General features: G+C 42.6%; 1 protein-coding gene across 1 annotated transcript in view; it reads right to left on the bottom strand.

The window, feature by feature from the left end:
• LOC116892878 (nesprin-1) overlaps positions 1-15,253 on the bottom strand; it is a 103,620-nt gene that overhangs the window by 46,187 nt on the left and 42,180 nt on the right. Inside the window, exons 21-26 of the mRNA XM_032894788.1 lie at positions 14,137-14,446; positions 12,627-12,791; positions 9,387-9,743; positions 4,971-5,107; positions 4,325-4,502; positions 1,612-1,794 (exon numbers count right to left, since the gene is read on the bottom strand). Of these exons, the coding sequence (XP_032750679.1) occupies positions 1,612-1,794; positions 4,325-4,502; positions 4,971-5,107; positions 9,387-9,743; positions 12,627-12,791; positions 14,137-14,446 (1,330 nt within the window). The remainder of the gene's footprint in view (positions 1-1,611; positions 1,795-4,324; positions 4,503-4,970; positions 5,108-9,386; positions 9,744-12,626; positions 12,792-14,136; positions 14,447-15,253) is intronic.

The raw sequence follows: 15,253 nt of genomic DNA, 5'->3' as shown, positions 1-15,253 counted from the left end.
GGCCTCTGATTTGAGGCCTGCACTTTGTGTCTGTGCAGTGGGTATTGGCTTCCCACTCCGTGTTCACTCAGAAAGTTTTGCCCAGTGATTTCTCTATGACTCCGGTGATACCTAGAAGTCCTCAAACCCTGTGTTACTGTAACTGTATGTATGAATCACTGAGGCACAGTGCTGGATTTGACTTCTGTCCATCACTTACTGGCTGTGTGAATTCGGCAGACATTTTAGACATCCTGTACCTTAGTCTGCCTTCCTCCCTTCCTTCCTCTCTCTCTACTTTCCTTTCTCTACCTACTTTCTCCCCATTTTTTATTTCTTTAAATTATTAATTTATTTACTTATTTATTGACAGGGTCTCACTATGTAGCCCAGGATGGCCTCAGATTTGCCATGTAGCTCAGACTGGCCTCAAACCTCTATTCACATTACCTCTGTCTCTTGGTGTTCCAGTTCTGTGCCTCATGCATGGCTCCTTCATTTCTTCATTGACATGACAGTGACAAATGACTTATTGTGATCTATAATGGCTTTGAGAATTAAATGGAGTGGCGTATGTAATCACCCACAGTGCCAAGCACGGTTTCTCAGTTCTCCCTTCTTGTTTGGACCCTCAAGCTTCTGTTAGCTTCCGTGTTCCCAATCATTAGCCATGGATCACTTTCCAGGTACACAAACCTGAGTGTAGATCAAACTGACTAAATCCTTTCATTCAAGACTACGCTTTACAAGGTATCTGTATCTCTATTCACATCTCAGCCAGCAGCCTCCTCCTTCCGTCTTCTTAGATGAGACACTCAAGAACCAGATTTAACTTTGGCACTCACCCCCACACAGTTAATTGCCAAATCCTGTTGTGTTTTGTCTTAGAGATGAATCTGCCACTTAGATCCTCACTTTTACATGCACCATACTCTAATAAGTTTCTTCTGCTTTTCTGGCCATGTGTGTTTCTTTTTCTGATGGCAATTCCTCATTATAATATCCTTCCTATCTTGAATTCATTATGTCCATCATACGCCCAGCATCAAATTAAGAATCTGTCCTGCCAGGAAATGTTTCCACAGGTATGATGCCTTCCATGCGTATAAGAGGAGAGTTAATACAAAGAATGAGTGATCTCAGAAGTAAAGAAATTCTGCATTGTGGCAGAAATTATGATATGATATTCACAAGTTGTCATTTTAGAAAGTGAAATCATGTGAGTGTTATTTTCCCTTGTATTCAACACCCGACTGGATGCTGTGTGAGTTGTATGAACTCTGAGCCAATATTCCGTAGGCTTGCAGGAGCTTTTCTGTTTATTTTCCTGGAATAATTTCCCAAACTGCAGCATCTCAGATGAAATATTAAAAGGATGCTCAGATGTGAATGAGGTTGGCCGTCCTTGCAGAGGTGTGCATGGATGAGCCTGTAGCAGTAGCCCCTGAGTAAGAAGCCATCTAGTCCTCAAGGAAGGTCACAGAGCACCAAGCTCCTCTTTCAGCACCTGTTACCTGTTGCTATGCAAAATGGGATGACCAAAATGCTTAAAAACCCTGTGGGACACTGAAATCGTCTATTTGCCACCTCCACCGAACACCACAAAACATGCGCAGGATGGCCGTGCAGTACCTCCAAGGCTGATTCCTTTTGGTGGAGATTTGCATGAAAATGTTTCCAGTCTTCCTTTGCGGTTAGGACTTTGGCCTGGACAGCTTGTGCTTTCTCTTTGGTCAGCAGAGAGCTCAGCAGCTCCCCTTTGGACAGCATCGTGTTTAGCTTATGTTGCCCAGTTTCACTTTCTGACAGAAACTCCTGTGAGAAAAATATAAAATCAGGTACCCTAAGACACACAATGCTTTACTGTTGGATTTTTTTTCTGTGAAGTAAAAAAAAAATTGTATAAGTGAAGTGACTCAGGTTTTCCCTTTAGCAATCCACTTATGAAATATTTTATTTCCTAATATTAATTCAGAGTTGACTGCAAAACACTGTGAGCTATTTTATGAACTGTTATCAATTTGTTAAAAAAATAAACAGAAGAGGTAATTGGGGCTGAGAGATAATAAATGTTATAAAATAATCCCTGGCTAGGTTTAGTTTAGAAAAATAAACGCCACCATGATTCTCTGTAGAGCAAGTCTTACAGAGCCTATACGATAACAATCAAACCACCTTTTCAGTAGAACACAACTACCCCCTGTCTAAAGACCCCAGGGGAGCTTCCCTAGTGGACTCCAATAAAGCAGATGCTATTAAGTAGGGTAGGGAACATTATTGTTCATCGTTCATCAAAAAATGGTGCCAACCCTGTCTTACAAAGAGCAAGTTCACAACATGACAACATGAACCATGGCCATATTGTATAGCCTTCTCAACATCTGGGTTACTCCAGAGGTTAGTTTCCCTCTTTATAAGTATATTTGAGGCATTAGAGTTGTCTTCCAGACATTAGAGAAGAAATGAGTATGCAGCTAAGGTGCTTGTTTTACCTGTCAGGAAACATAAACAAAGAGACTCTATGCTTTGCACTTTAATGAAAGCACATTGATTAAGTTTGAGAGGGTGGATTGTGCCCCATAGACTCATGTGTGGAAATCTTGGTCTATGGTTTGGTAATGCTTAGAAAGGTGGGACCTGATTGGGAGATCCTGGTGCAGGTAGAGCCAGGCCCTTGAGAGATTAAATATATATATATATATATATATATATATATATATATATATATTACCTTTTGTGTTTGCATGTGCATGCTTGTTGAGACAACTGTGTGGAGATCAAAGGACAACTTTCAGGAATTGGTTCTCTTCTTCCTCCATGTGTGAATCTAAGGCCCAAGCTCAGGCCTTCAGGCTTGGCAGGAAGTGCCTTTGCAGGCTGAGCCACCCCACTGGCCTTTCTAAGAAAACAAGTTGGCCACTTCCTGGTATCTTTTGTTTCCTGTCTGATGTAGCCTGTGGTAGTTTGAATGGAAATGTCCCCTTGGTTCATAAGGACTAACACTACTGGGATGTGTGTTGGAGGAAGTGCGCCACTACGGGTGGGCTTTGAGGTTTCAGAAGCTCAAGCCAAACCTAGTGGGTCACTGTCTGTTCCTGCTGCCTGTGGATCAGGGTGTAGACCTCTCGGCTCCTTCTCCAGCACCGTGTCTCTTTGCATGCTGCCATGCTTCCCGCCATGAAGGTAACGGACTAAACCTCTGAAACTGTAAGACCCCAATTAAATGTTTTCCTTTCCAAGAATTGCCTTGGTCATGGCATCTCTTCACCGCAATAAAACCCTAAGACATGGATGGCTCTCTCCTCCTGCCCCATATGTCATGATGTACCCAGTAGAGCTTGGTCCTACTGGGAAAGGACTGATCCCTTAGTCCTTTCCTTCAGCTTTTAGGAGGAAGAGGTAAATACACTTGCTTGCTCTTTAAAGTAGACACTACGATCATGCAAAGTAGAGCAATACAGGATCTCATTAAGACATCTCTTATGATGGTTGGCAACTTCATACAAGGAACTAGGCTAAGAGTCAGAGAAAAGGCTGTTGTCATAAATAAACTGGTGGTTGGTTGTTCACAGTTCAACTCCCTGGCTAGGAGAGAAGTCGGAAGAATTTGAATGTAGCACATTTCCAAGAGCAATCTGTCTCATTACATCATGAACTGAGAGTCAAAGCAGTGAGCTGGGTAAGTGTGGACACCATTATTTCAGAGACTGTGTTCTGCAAACAAAGGTCTCTCATGAGCCCTTCCTCATTCGTGGTTGGCTGAGTCTCTATCCATATGTTTTCAAGCAAGGAATCCAAATTCCATGAGCATAGGCTCAAGGTTTCAAATAAATAAATAAATAGCCACATGTGACACATATTTATGAACAACAAAGTCACCACAGTGTCTTCTAAAAGTGTTGAGGTCTAGGTGGCAGCTGAAATGGAGCTGTAATTAAATACTAAAATAAAACCAACCAATCAGCCAAGCATGTGTGACTGCAACTCTGCCTGCCTCAGACACAAGCCTTCTGATCTCACTGAAACACCTTTATCCCACCAACATGCTGAGAACAATAATCCTGTATGCCTATCACGGTTGGAGCAAAAATTAAATGAAAACAACCCGCCCATAGTGCAGTGTTAATACCTATAAAGAACTCTTATTGTTTGCCAAGTCTTTTTTAAAAACATAAAATAGCATGTAGTTGTATATCCGAGTGGGCTAGTTGTTTCAGGGGTAGGTTTATCTGAAATTTAAATTTTTTAAACTAAACTTTAACTTGCAAGGCACTTTTGCAAAGACCCAGAGTCTCATATCAGTTTGCCTCAGCATCGCTTTTAGCATTGACAGCAGAGGTCTTACCTGGATCTTCTGAAGACTGGAAGAAACTTCACTAAGATTCTGAGGTAGATCGAAACATTTGGCAGTGGTGATTTTTGCGTTCACCAGCCACTGCTGGAAGCTCTTGGAGGCCTTCTGAAATCTTTCTTGCAAAATCTGTTCTTTACTCTGGCAGCCCTTGGAAGCTTGCAGACAGAGGCTGAAAGGGCGATTCGCAAATTTGAGAGCAGAAGAAAAGGGACAAAGTTGATTAAAGTGACCCCTAGCAAATGTGCATTTACCTGGTTTGGTGCAACATTTCACTCTTAGGTAGTTGATATTATCACTAAAATCAGACTATGGAAACATTCTAGCTTCTTTAAATTTTATGCCAGGTCTTACTACTGTTCTCTGTCTCATGAGTTTAGCTCTCCACATAAGCTTCCTGAGAAGCTATTATCACAGACAACCTCTCCACGCTCAGCTTAGCTCCTACCTTGTATGGGCTTACGGGCGTTTTTTTTTTTTTTTTAAGCTAAACACAGCTTTATTTCCTGGCATTATAGCTGGAATTCTAGCTACAACTGAGACTGAAGCAGGAGGATCTTGGCTGCACACAGAGGTTCTATCTCAAAGGAAATACAAAGAAAAGGAAGCTATTTTGAACAGTAGGATGGTCCATGCTCACCAGTTATATTCTTTAATTAAGCCTGAGACTTTCCCACTGTATGGACTCAGGTCCCTGGAAAACCGGCACAGTTCATTCAACTGAGACTTGAGATCCTCTGTCATAGGCTCTGCCTTTTGTAAAGCATCCAGGATCTCCTAATAGAGAAAACCAAGACAGGCACTAAACTCAGTGACTCCCATATCTTTACACTCTGCATGCATGCATTTTAAGTTATCAGTGAGGGACAAAATAACACAGTGAATTGGGATGAGGTCTATTTCAGGAAATTTTTATAGCCCATGATGGCACTTGTGCAATCTGTATCTACTTCGAGCCGTAGACACTCCTACATTAAGTATTAGGCAGTAAAATGATTAAAATCATCAATAACTTAAAGTAAGAACAAAGAGAAAATACCCTACATTGTTTGAAACACAGTCCAACTAGACTATTTGGAAATTGTCTATCATTTAAGGTACTGAATGATTATTTAAAGCAATCATTCTCAACCTTCTAATGATCTAACACTTTAATACAGTTTCTCATGTTGTGGTGACCTCCAACCATAAAGTTATTTTGTTGCTACTTCATAACTATAATTTTGCTATTGTCATGAATTGTAATGTAAGTAACTATTTTTCCATTTTATTGGATATTTTATGTATTTACATTTCAAATGTTATCCCCTTTCCCAGTTCCTCCTCTCCCATCTTCCTTCCCCTCCTTCTATGAAGATGCTACCCCTCCCAGCCAGCCACTGCCACCTCAATACCCTGGCATTCCCCTACACTGGGGAAATGAGCCTTCACAGGACCAAGGGCTTCTCCTCCTATTGATGTCAGACAATGCCGTCCTCTGCTACATATGCAGCTGGAGCCATGGATCTACCCATGTGTACTCTTTGGTTGGTGGTTTAGTCCTGAGGAACTCGGGTGGGGGGGTCTGATTGGTTGATATTGTTGTTCTTCCTATGGGGTTACAAACCCCTTCAACTCCTTCAGTCCTTTCTCTAACTCTTCCACTGGGGTACCTGTGCTCAGTTCAATGGTTAGCTGCAAGCATCCTCATCTGTGTCAGTAGGGCTCTGACAGAGCCTCTCAGGAGACAGTTGTATCAGGCTCCTGTCAGCACGCACTTCTAGGCGTCAGCAATAGCGACTGGGTTTGATGGCTGCACATGGGATGGATCTCTAGGTGGGGCAGTCTCTGGATGGCCTTTCCTTCAGTCTCTGCTCCACTCTTTGTCCCTGTATTTCCTCCTGTGAGTATTTTGTCCCCCTTCTTTTTTTTTCTGGGGGATTAAAGTTTTATTCATGCAGCAATAATACCTGTGTGAAGTAAGTCCTTCCCGCTCACCTTTCCTGTATTCTTATTTTTATTGGATTTTTTAAATTTACATTTCAAATGTTATTCCCTTTCCTGGTTTCCCATTTATAGACCACCATCCTGTCCCCTCTCCCTCTTCTTCTATTAGGGTGCTCCCCCTCCCCAACCACTCACCCCTTCCTGCCCCCCCACATTCCTCTACACTGGGGGGCTCCAGCCTTGGCAGGACCAAGGGCTTCTCCTCCCATTGGTACCCAACAAGGCCATCCTCTGCTACACCAAAATTAATCAAAAGAGATGGGAAAGGACATTTCATACTCATTAAAGGAAAAATCCACCAAGATGACATCTCAATTTCGAACATATATGCACCAAATGCAAGGGCATCCACATTCGTAAATGAAACATTACTAAAGCTTAAACAGCACATCAGAACTCATACATTAATAGTGGGAGATTTCAACACCCCACTCCCACAAATGGACAGGACATTGAGACAGAAACTAAACAGAAAAATTATGAAAGTAATAGAGGTTATAAATCTGTCTCTTATACACATCTAGATGTGTATAAGAGACAGGTTATAAATCTAGCAGATATCTACAGAGCCTTGCACCCAAACACAAAAGAATATACCTCCTCAGCCCCTCACAGGACTTTCTCTAAAATTGACCATATACAAACTTCAACAAATGTAGTTATCTACCAAATTATTTACACAAGATTTAAATAGGCCAATTTTAAATTAAGTGACATTAAAACTGAAAAGATTTTTAGTCAAAGTTTACATTTAAAAATAGATTTGCAGGACTCCAGAGATGGCACAGTGCTTAGAACAATTGCTACTTTCCTATAAGGTCCGAGTTGGGTTCCCAACACCCACACTGAGTGACTAACAGTTACTGATAACTCCAGCTGCAAGCGATCTGGCACCCCCTTCTGTTTTCCAAGGGCACCTATATATGTGTATACGTACATGTATGTGCACACATTCGAACACATACACATACGAACACACACATAAATAAAAAATCTTTAAAAACATATTCACCACTTCACTTAAAATCTAGTATTTTAGTAGAACTTTTAATCTCACGAATACTTGCATTGGCACACATAACTTTTGGTTCCACCAAGCTCTGAAGGAATGCTTTTCTTTGTCCGCTTTAAAAAAAAAAGGCATTTCTAGGCTAACAAGCCAATAGCTTTAAATGAATTTTATAAATACAATCAACAGATGTTCACAGTGTACTGTCCACCTTAATGGATCGTCCACCTTAAGGGGATTTCCTGATGAAGTAAGACCAAGGCTTACAATGGCTTTTAGTGTTTATTGTGATTGACAGCCATTGTGGGACCTTCCTGACAGCAAATCGTTGCTGTCAGAGCAAGAGTCCATCTATTTTAAAAACACTTTGTTACACACTCCTGGAATTTGAAGTGTTCCCTTAAATAAATTCTGATAAAAATGTTATCACTAGAGGACTGTTGGCCATTGGCTATTGATGACATTCAAGGACATGACTGTTAAGAGGCAATGCTCTATTTCCCTCAGAGTCTATAGCCCTAGGGTCAAACAGAGATGTGACAGCAGGGACTACCCATCATCCCAGACTCAGCACAACTGGAAACCCCTGTGTCTGACTGCATCAGCACATGTATCCCTAAGTCCTCATCTATTATCCAATCCTAGTCCCAGCACAGGAGACGATCACTGAAAACAATGACTGATTCTAGGTACAAACAGACCTTTCTTCAAAATTTTTTTCATTCACATTAATAGAACAGAAAGAAAGGGAAACTAAAAAAAAGAGTTGAAATACTGGGACTTTCCTCTTTTATGTATAGAGAATTGGATCCCATAGAACAGTTTACAGCCTCTCTCTCTCTCTCTCTCTCTCTCTCTCTCTCTCTCTCTCTCTCCTCTCCCCTTCCCCTTCCTTCTTTTCCTTCCCCCCTCTTCCCCTCAATTCCTCTCTGTCCCCTTCTGTCCCCTTCTATCCCCTTCTGTCCCCATCTCCCTCTTTCTCCCCCTCTCCCTCTCTCCCTCTCTCCCCTCCTCCACCTCCCCCCTCCCCTCTGTCCCTTGCACTGCAGAACCAAGTGATTCTGATCTGTCTTGCTTCTGGCAGTAAAGTGTAAAAGCTGAGGGAGGCCCAAAGAAAACACTCAGAATGGCAGAGAAACATTCTCACCAAACTGTACCCAGGTGGTTACAAACTCTTTATTTTCTAGTGTACCATGCCTGCCTGCCACGAAAAACAAAAACAAAACCAAGTTCATTTAAATAAGACGGAGCTGGAAACACTCCGTGACTTCCCGATGGGCCAGAGCGGTTTCGAAATGATTATAACATAAATAGAAGCAGAGTCGTTGACTTCACCAAACTTCCTTTTAAGGACAGCCGCGATTTTGAGCGTTATAAAGCAGCAAATGGTGAGAGCATTGCCAAGGCACCAAGAGGAATCAGAGAAGACATTGATTGTTAAACTTCAGCCTGTCCTCCCTCCCTTTCTGCTTCCTTCTTGGGTTCTAAGAGCAGTAATAGTTAAAAGAAAAGGCTTAGGAGCCGACTAGTAAATGTTAATCTGTATTAACAAGCTAATTCAAGTTCAGCTGTCCAAACCACGCAAAGGATAAACAGACACCGTGAAAACCATCAGTTGAGCCTCGTTAAACCATCACATGTGCCTTTCCACGCTACAAGCTCAATCACTCAATTGTTTGAAAGAGTTAACTGGCAGAGCAGCAGCTATGACTCTGTCTATTTATGCCTCTGCCTACAGGCCATTTTCCAGGCTGAATGGCTGAATACAGTATTGCAAACTATTACACCATCAGAAAGAAAGTAGAAGATCGCCACCAGAGAGGGAATGTTTCCTACTAGCATCCCCCTCCCACGTATGCTGACTTTTACCAAAGTTTGATTTATAGGAGAAGAGAGAGAGAGAAAAAAAAAGGCCACTTTGCAAACTCATTGAATACTTTTCTTTTCTGTCCCAGAGGGCTGCATGCTCTTAGCTGTCATAGCTCATTTTTAGCAACCACAAGAGCCAAAGAAATATTTAGCTTATTCACGGCAACGGTAAACAGGGAGGCAACCACTTACTCGTTCTTTGTGCCAGCATTCCACTATCTCCTCATCCGTGTTCTTGCCCTCCAGGAGTGTGAGCTGCTGGGCCCAGGTTTTCAGAAGGGTGCTGAACTGTTCCAGGGCCTGCTCGAGTCGGGCCACCTGGCCGGAGAACTCCTGCTCCGAGAGGGCCATCTCACTGACCAGGTTCTCCAGGCTGCTCTGTGTCTGTAAGAGGCAATCTTCCCACTGCCTCCAGTCGGCGCGCAGGGCCTGCATCTCTGAGTTTAAAAGCTCACACCCACTGGCAGCTGTGTTCTGTTTCACAGATGGGGCCAGTAACTCCACTCTGCTTAGGCGTCCTGCTCCGATCTCTCTGGAATCCATCAGCTCCTGTAATGGAATATTGCCATGGAAACCAAGGAGGCCCTTAGTCACTTGGGCTACCAGTTTTCAATATGTGCATAGAATGGGACTCGGTCCTGCTATAAAGTTTGAGCCAATGTGCACGGGGGAACGAGAGTCATTGCATCTACAATCTCCCAAGTTATATTAGCACGAGTCAGTCTCATGAGTGACTTAGTGCAAAATCATACAGGGCATCTTGGTGCCCTCTAGCTGGACAGGCACTCTTTAGATATGTGGAAGTTTGGTGTTCAGACTGAGAGGAATCCTAGGAAACCTTAACCCCTTGTGTGGATGGACAAGTGAACTGTGTCCTGTTTGTAGTCTCCAATTTCCATCCTCTGCCATAGAACTGTGGTTTACATCATTTCTTCCTTGCTGGGAGTCAGGCTGACCCATAGCAAAAGGAGAACTAGCCTTCCTCCATCTCAGACATTTCTGTAACTAACAAGGCTTTTTTATGGCCACTGAAATTAATAATTCACAGATGAACTTAATTAAAAGTTTAAAGCAAGTGCTAGCCTGGGTTTGTTTACTGCTGGCATTCTCCCTGGAAGGGGGAGGGGTACCCTTCACTGGAAATGTGGCAATTCAGATGCCATATTTAGTGCTGAGGCTCACATGGAGAAAGGACTTTAGGATGTAATTAGAATATCCACTGTGGAATAGGTAAGTCAGGTCATGTCCTGGAAAAACAAGTGCTTCTAGTGACAATTGTTATTGCTAAAATGGCCACCCGGTGCATGCATATTTGTAACATGTATTGCTAAGGCTGAATTTTATCCGTGTTGATGCAAACTTGTGTTTTCAGTCCCAGTTAAGTAGAAAGGAAAGAGATTATTAAATTATTAGGGACAGAAACAGGGGAGGAGGAGGAGGAATAACAAACAAAACTAATTACAAGCTAACTGCAGAAAAGCAGGGCATCGAGTATCATGGATGTGTGAAGCAGAACGTGTATCTTAACTAGTAATTGGCTTGAGGTTACTCTGTCTTCTCACATATACAAACAGTAGAGGCGCACTTCGGTACAGATTTATACAGTGCTCAATGATATGGAGGTCAAAAGCATAATAATGTGAGACATAATTTTATACACTTGTAGGCAAGTTCTTACACAAGGTAGTTTATGTGTATGTAGTGAGGCTTTCTTGGCAGCAGGGCTCTAAAAGTCATCTTTGTTTATCAGTACGTAGAGTGGGTTAGTCGTTTAAAAGAGAAAAACTGTTGCTTAGGGAGTACTAGATACAACAAGAATGTTTTAGAACATGATATTCAACCTTACGAGTCTTTTCAGATTCGGACCATGAAGAGTTTGCTGTCAAAGGTCGGTTTCCTTAGCTCCCTCATATTCATTACCTCAGCTTCGTTTGGCACGTGAACAGGTCCAGGCTTGCTGACCCTGATTCCATTCACATGTATTATCTTTGGGTTATCGTGTTCGCATGTGTGTTACGCGTGCGAGAGTATGGGTGTGCGTGGCTTCTGCATGTGCATGCAGAGATTAGAACAGGGCACAGAGAGTCTTTCTCTGTCTCTCTCTGCTCTGCTTTCTTGAGATATCTCGCGAAGCCAGAAGCTTGCAATTTTTGTTTGACTGACTGGCATCCACCTGTCTCAACTCAGCCTCGTTGGGGTTACAGGCTCATGGCTCTGCCCAGATAGTTACGTGAGTGCTGAGAACTTGAGACGCCATGGTTGTAGAGCAAGTGTTCCTACACACAGGGCCGTCTCCTTAGCCCTAATCCAGATCTTCAATGAGGGCGTTGTAATTTACAATGCTTTCAATTAGATTTTGCGTACATTTTCTTGCTGTGCGTTTGAATTCTTTACATATACACGCACATGCGCTCCTATCTCCACGCATGTAGGCACTGTGCTTCCATGTTACATATTCTGAGTGATGGACTAGCGAGATGGGGGTGGTCTGAGCATCAGAGGGCAGGAGCGGTGCTTTCCTTACCTAACTTTTCACAAACTTGATCTACCACTGCCCGTTCCTCTTCCTTACCTGCCATTCCTTCCTAAATCCTTGCAACCAGGTAGGTTTCTCATCCCCCCAACCCCACTCCCCATACCTGGAAATGGCTCTCAGGCTTGCCAAAGAGCCCAACTGCCAAACCCATAGGCAATCCTCAGCATCAGCAGTGATGGTGATGACGTACCCCTCCCCCCCTTTCAAAACTCCTTTAGACACTAAGCACACCTGGGTTGGGATTTGTGACCCTTATTCTATTTGTTAGACATGTTGTGGGTCTGTCCTGTCCTGGAACTTCAACTACAGACTATGTGGTAGTAATTGATGATATCATCTCCTCAAGCGAGCTTCCCGACCTTAGACAATGATGTGAGAATTCACTCCCTCCTAGACTTTGCTCGTCCCCGGTGCTGCAAGTTTGAGCTGCTCACCACTGAACGTCTCCCCCCACATCCCAAGCTTCTTTCTCTGTGTGTTCCCTAGGTGAGGTCTCCGTTAACTTGGTGTAAAGACTTAGCTTTCATCCCTGTCTATGATACTTGTTTGTTTGTATGCTTCATTCTTTATTGTTATGGATTTGTTTAATGTCTTTAGGTGCAGGGTTTTCCAAGGCATTACTACAGCAGTATGTACATCTACATAAAGAAACACATACAGGCAAGGGTACAATTTGTTCCTGTGTGAAGCTAAAGTCCTTGCAATTATTTTTCTTAAATTTTGTGCTTAGAGTTACTGATGCACAAAATAATAAAGCAGCAACCAAAACCAGGAGGAAAACACTAAAAACAAACAAGCATCGCAGAATCTTATCCCAGTCCCTCTAACAAGTCCGCCACCATACTGAAGAACCAATCAGTGGATCAATGCAGAAAAATATCGGCGTGGACGCTCACCTTGATCTTCGACAGCTTTTTCTGGGTTGCTGATGAATCCCCAGAGGTGTCTGACCACCGGTGAAGCTCTTCCTTTGCTGAGTGGAGCCAATCTGTGAATTCCTGGACAGCATCGAAGTACATGAGGTGGTCTTTCACAAGGTCCTCTACTGTTCTCATTTTCTCCTGGTTAACAAAGAGAAAGCCCGTGAACAGTCCTAGTCACTGCGAAAATGGGATTGTGAAATGACACTTGAGAGAGGTTTTCAGGTAGCTCAGAAGACTTCAGTTTTACTCTTGGATTCCCCGTGAATTTAATATCTTAAAAAGAAACCATTACTTGAGAAGCAAAAGTAGGCAGAGCTCTGTATGAGGCCACCCTGGTCTATGGAGCTCCTGGGGCAGCCATAAATGTACAGTGAAATTTTGTCTCTAAAAAAGAGAGAGAGAGAGAGAGAGAGAGAGAGAGAGAGAGAGAGAGAGAGAGAATAAATCTAACACTGCAAAGCTCTGAGAAAAACTATTTTCTTCAAGTCAAGTAAGTTGTAGTCTATAGCACTATACAAAGAGTCACACTTAACAAATGCTGACCAATAGCCCTTGCAAGCTAATTAATCAAAACTATTATACTTAACACTGTTTTCTTTAACATTACTTATAACAACATTTTCCTAAATCCTTTCGACATGGTGGTGGTGGGGAGTGCACAAGCTAAGAGACAGGCTAATAACACATCCAGAGCAAACATTCAGAAAGATAATGTGATAATGACATTGACAACTCGGAGTTCTCAGAAGTCAAAATCCCAACTATTTAACTTCTATAGCATTCACAAGTATGTAAAGGCAAATTATAGAGGAAATTGTGTGTGTGTGTGTGTGTGTAATGTATATAAAATTCCAACACACACACACACACACACACACACACACACACACACACACACACACACACACACGCCTAGAGTTTTGAGAATAAGAAAATATAGGTTTCGTTACTGGAAAAATAAGCTCAATTCTTTTATACAGTTGGAATCCATAAGAAAGTCACATTTAAAATAACAAAGGTAAACACAGGGGAAACACAGATGCTCAGTCTTGAAAAGAAAATGGGTGAGTCTAACGATGTGGATAGTAAGGACAAAAATAAAAATTGGAGAACATTTCCAGGACTGCAGAGAGTAGGGCATGGAGTCCTCCTGTTTGCTCTTAAGTTAGTCTTTAGGCTAGAATACACAGTAGGGGGCTTTGTCACAGCACCTTCATACTCATTAAGTGCTTCCTTCATTCCCCTCCCCCACAGCCCTTCCCATGTCCTCTCCACCTGGGTCCCCTTCCTTCTCAGGCAGCCACCCCTCCTGCATTCCTATGTGTAACCCCTCTATTCTCCACCATTCAGGAAAATGATCTTTATGGGATCCCTGCTCACCAGCCTTACACATGGCTTCAGACCAGCCAGATTCAGTAATCCAATCCACGTGAGGTTCCTTACCTGCACCTCGAAGCTTTTGAAGCAGTCTAAAGAATCTTACCTTGGCCACGGTCAGTATGTCCTGAAACTGTGTTCTCAGTTCCTCCTGGCCAGCTTCTTTGAAGGACTCATCCTGGGTCTTCTTGTACAGCTCCCTGGACTTTGCTGCTAGTTGCTGCAGAGCGCCTGTGTGGTCCTCTGCCTCCGAGACGATGGACTGAAAGTGGTCCAGCAAGGAGAATTTCTCCTTGAGCCCTGGCTGCAGCTGTAGAGGATGCTCTACTTTCTGGTCCACTGACTCCATCCACTGCTCCAACTGGCTTTTCTTCTCTAGATAGTCATTCCATTGGTCAATCACAGACTCCAGGGTGCTGGAACGAATGTCATGCACTGTAAAACTGACTTTCAATTTTGGACTCACTACCAAAACACAATTACAGGGCCAACGAATCTGTTTAAAGTGCTTTGCTGAATATTATTGTAATAAAATGTTGCTTTTGAGGATAGGGAGAATAACTTTTTGTTTTAATCTGCCCCAATTAGGCTATGGTTTCTTCAAACAAAGTTAATATATGCTAGAATTTTAAGCAAGCTGATGCTGCATGCACACACACACACACACACACACACACACACACACACGAACACATCTAGACATGTATCTTCCAAATGCTAATTGTCTCAAGTGAATAGATAATTCATATATTGCACTGTGTTTACAAAACTCAGTGCTACACTTTTAATTAAATTCTGCCCAGCACATACCAATTCTTAAATTTTCTGGTGCAAAGTATATATTGCTAATATCAGATGTAATTACTTGTACAGTCACAGCTAAGTTTGAGGTATTTTGCCTGGGTAAATACTATGGTTTAAGACTATGCACACATAAAGGCCAATTCTTTTGTGTTAAACAAGCGACAGTATGAAGACTCGATATGTTTATGGGAAACATAGTCACAAATTTAACGGTCAGGTCACCAGATGTCCTAGTAGAAAAAATAAATGATCTCCAGAATGACATAAGGAACTTGTTGAACTTCATAATAATCTCCCCTCTCCTCCCCCTCTCCCTTTCTCTTTTCTATCCTTCTCCCTTCCTTGTCTCACTCCCTCCTTACTTTTATCTTCCTCTGTGGCATCTGACACCTCCACCACTGCGAGCTCAACACCTGTGG

Source organism: Rattus rattus, chromosome 2 (assembly GCF_011064425.1).
Source record: "Rattus rattus isolate New Zealand chromosome 2, Rrattus_CSIRO_v1, whole genome shotgun sequence".
In the NCBI taxonomy this organism is placed as follows: Eukaryota; Metazoa; Chordata; class Mammalia; order Rodentia; family Muridae; genus Rattus; species Rattus rattus.
Note: the sequence above shows the minus strand (reverse complement) of the source record. Positions and strands in the feature narration are given on the sequence as shown.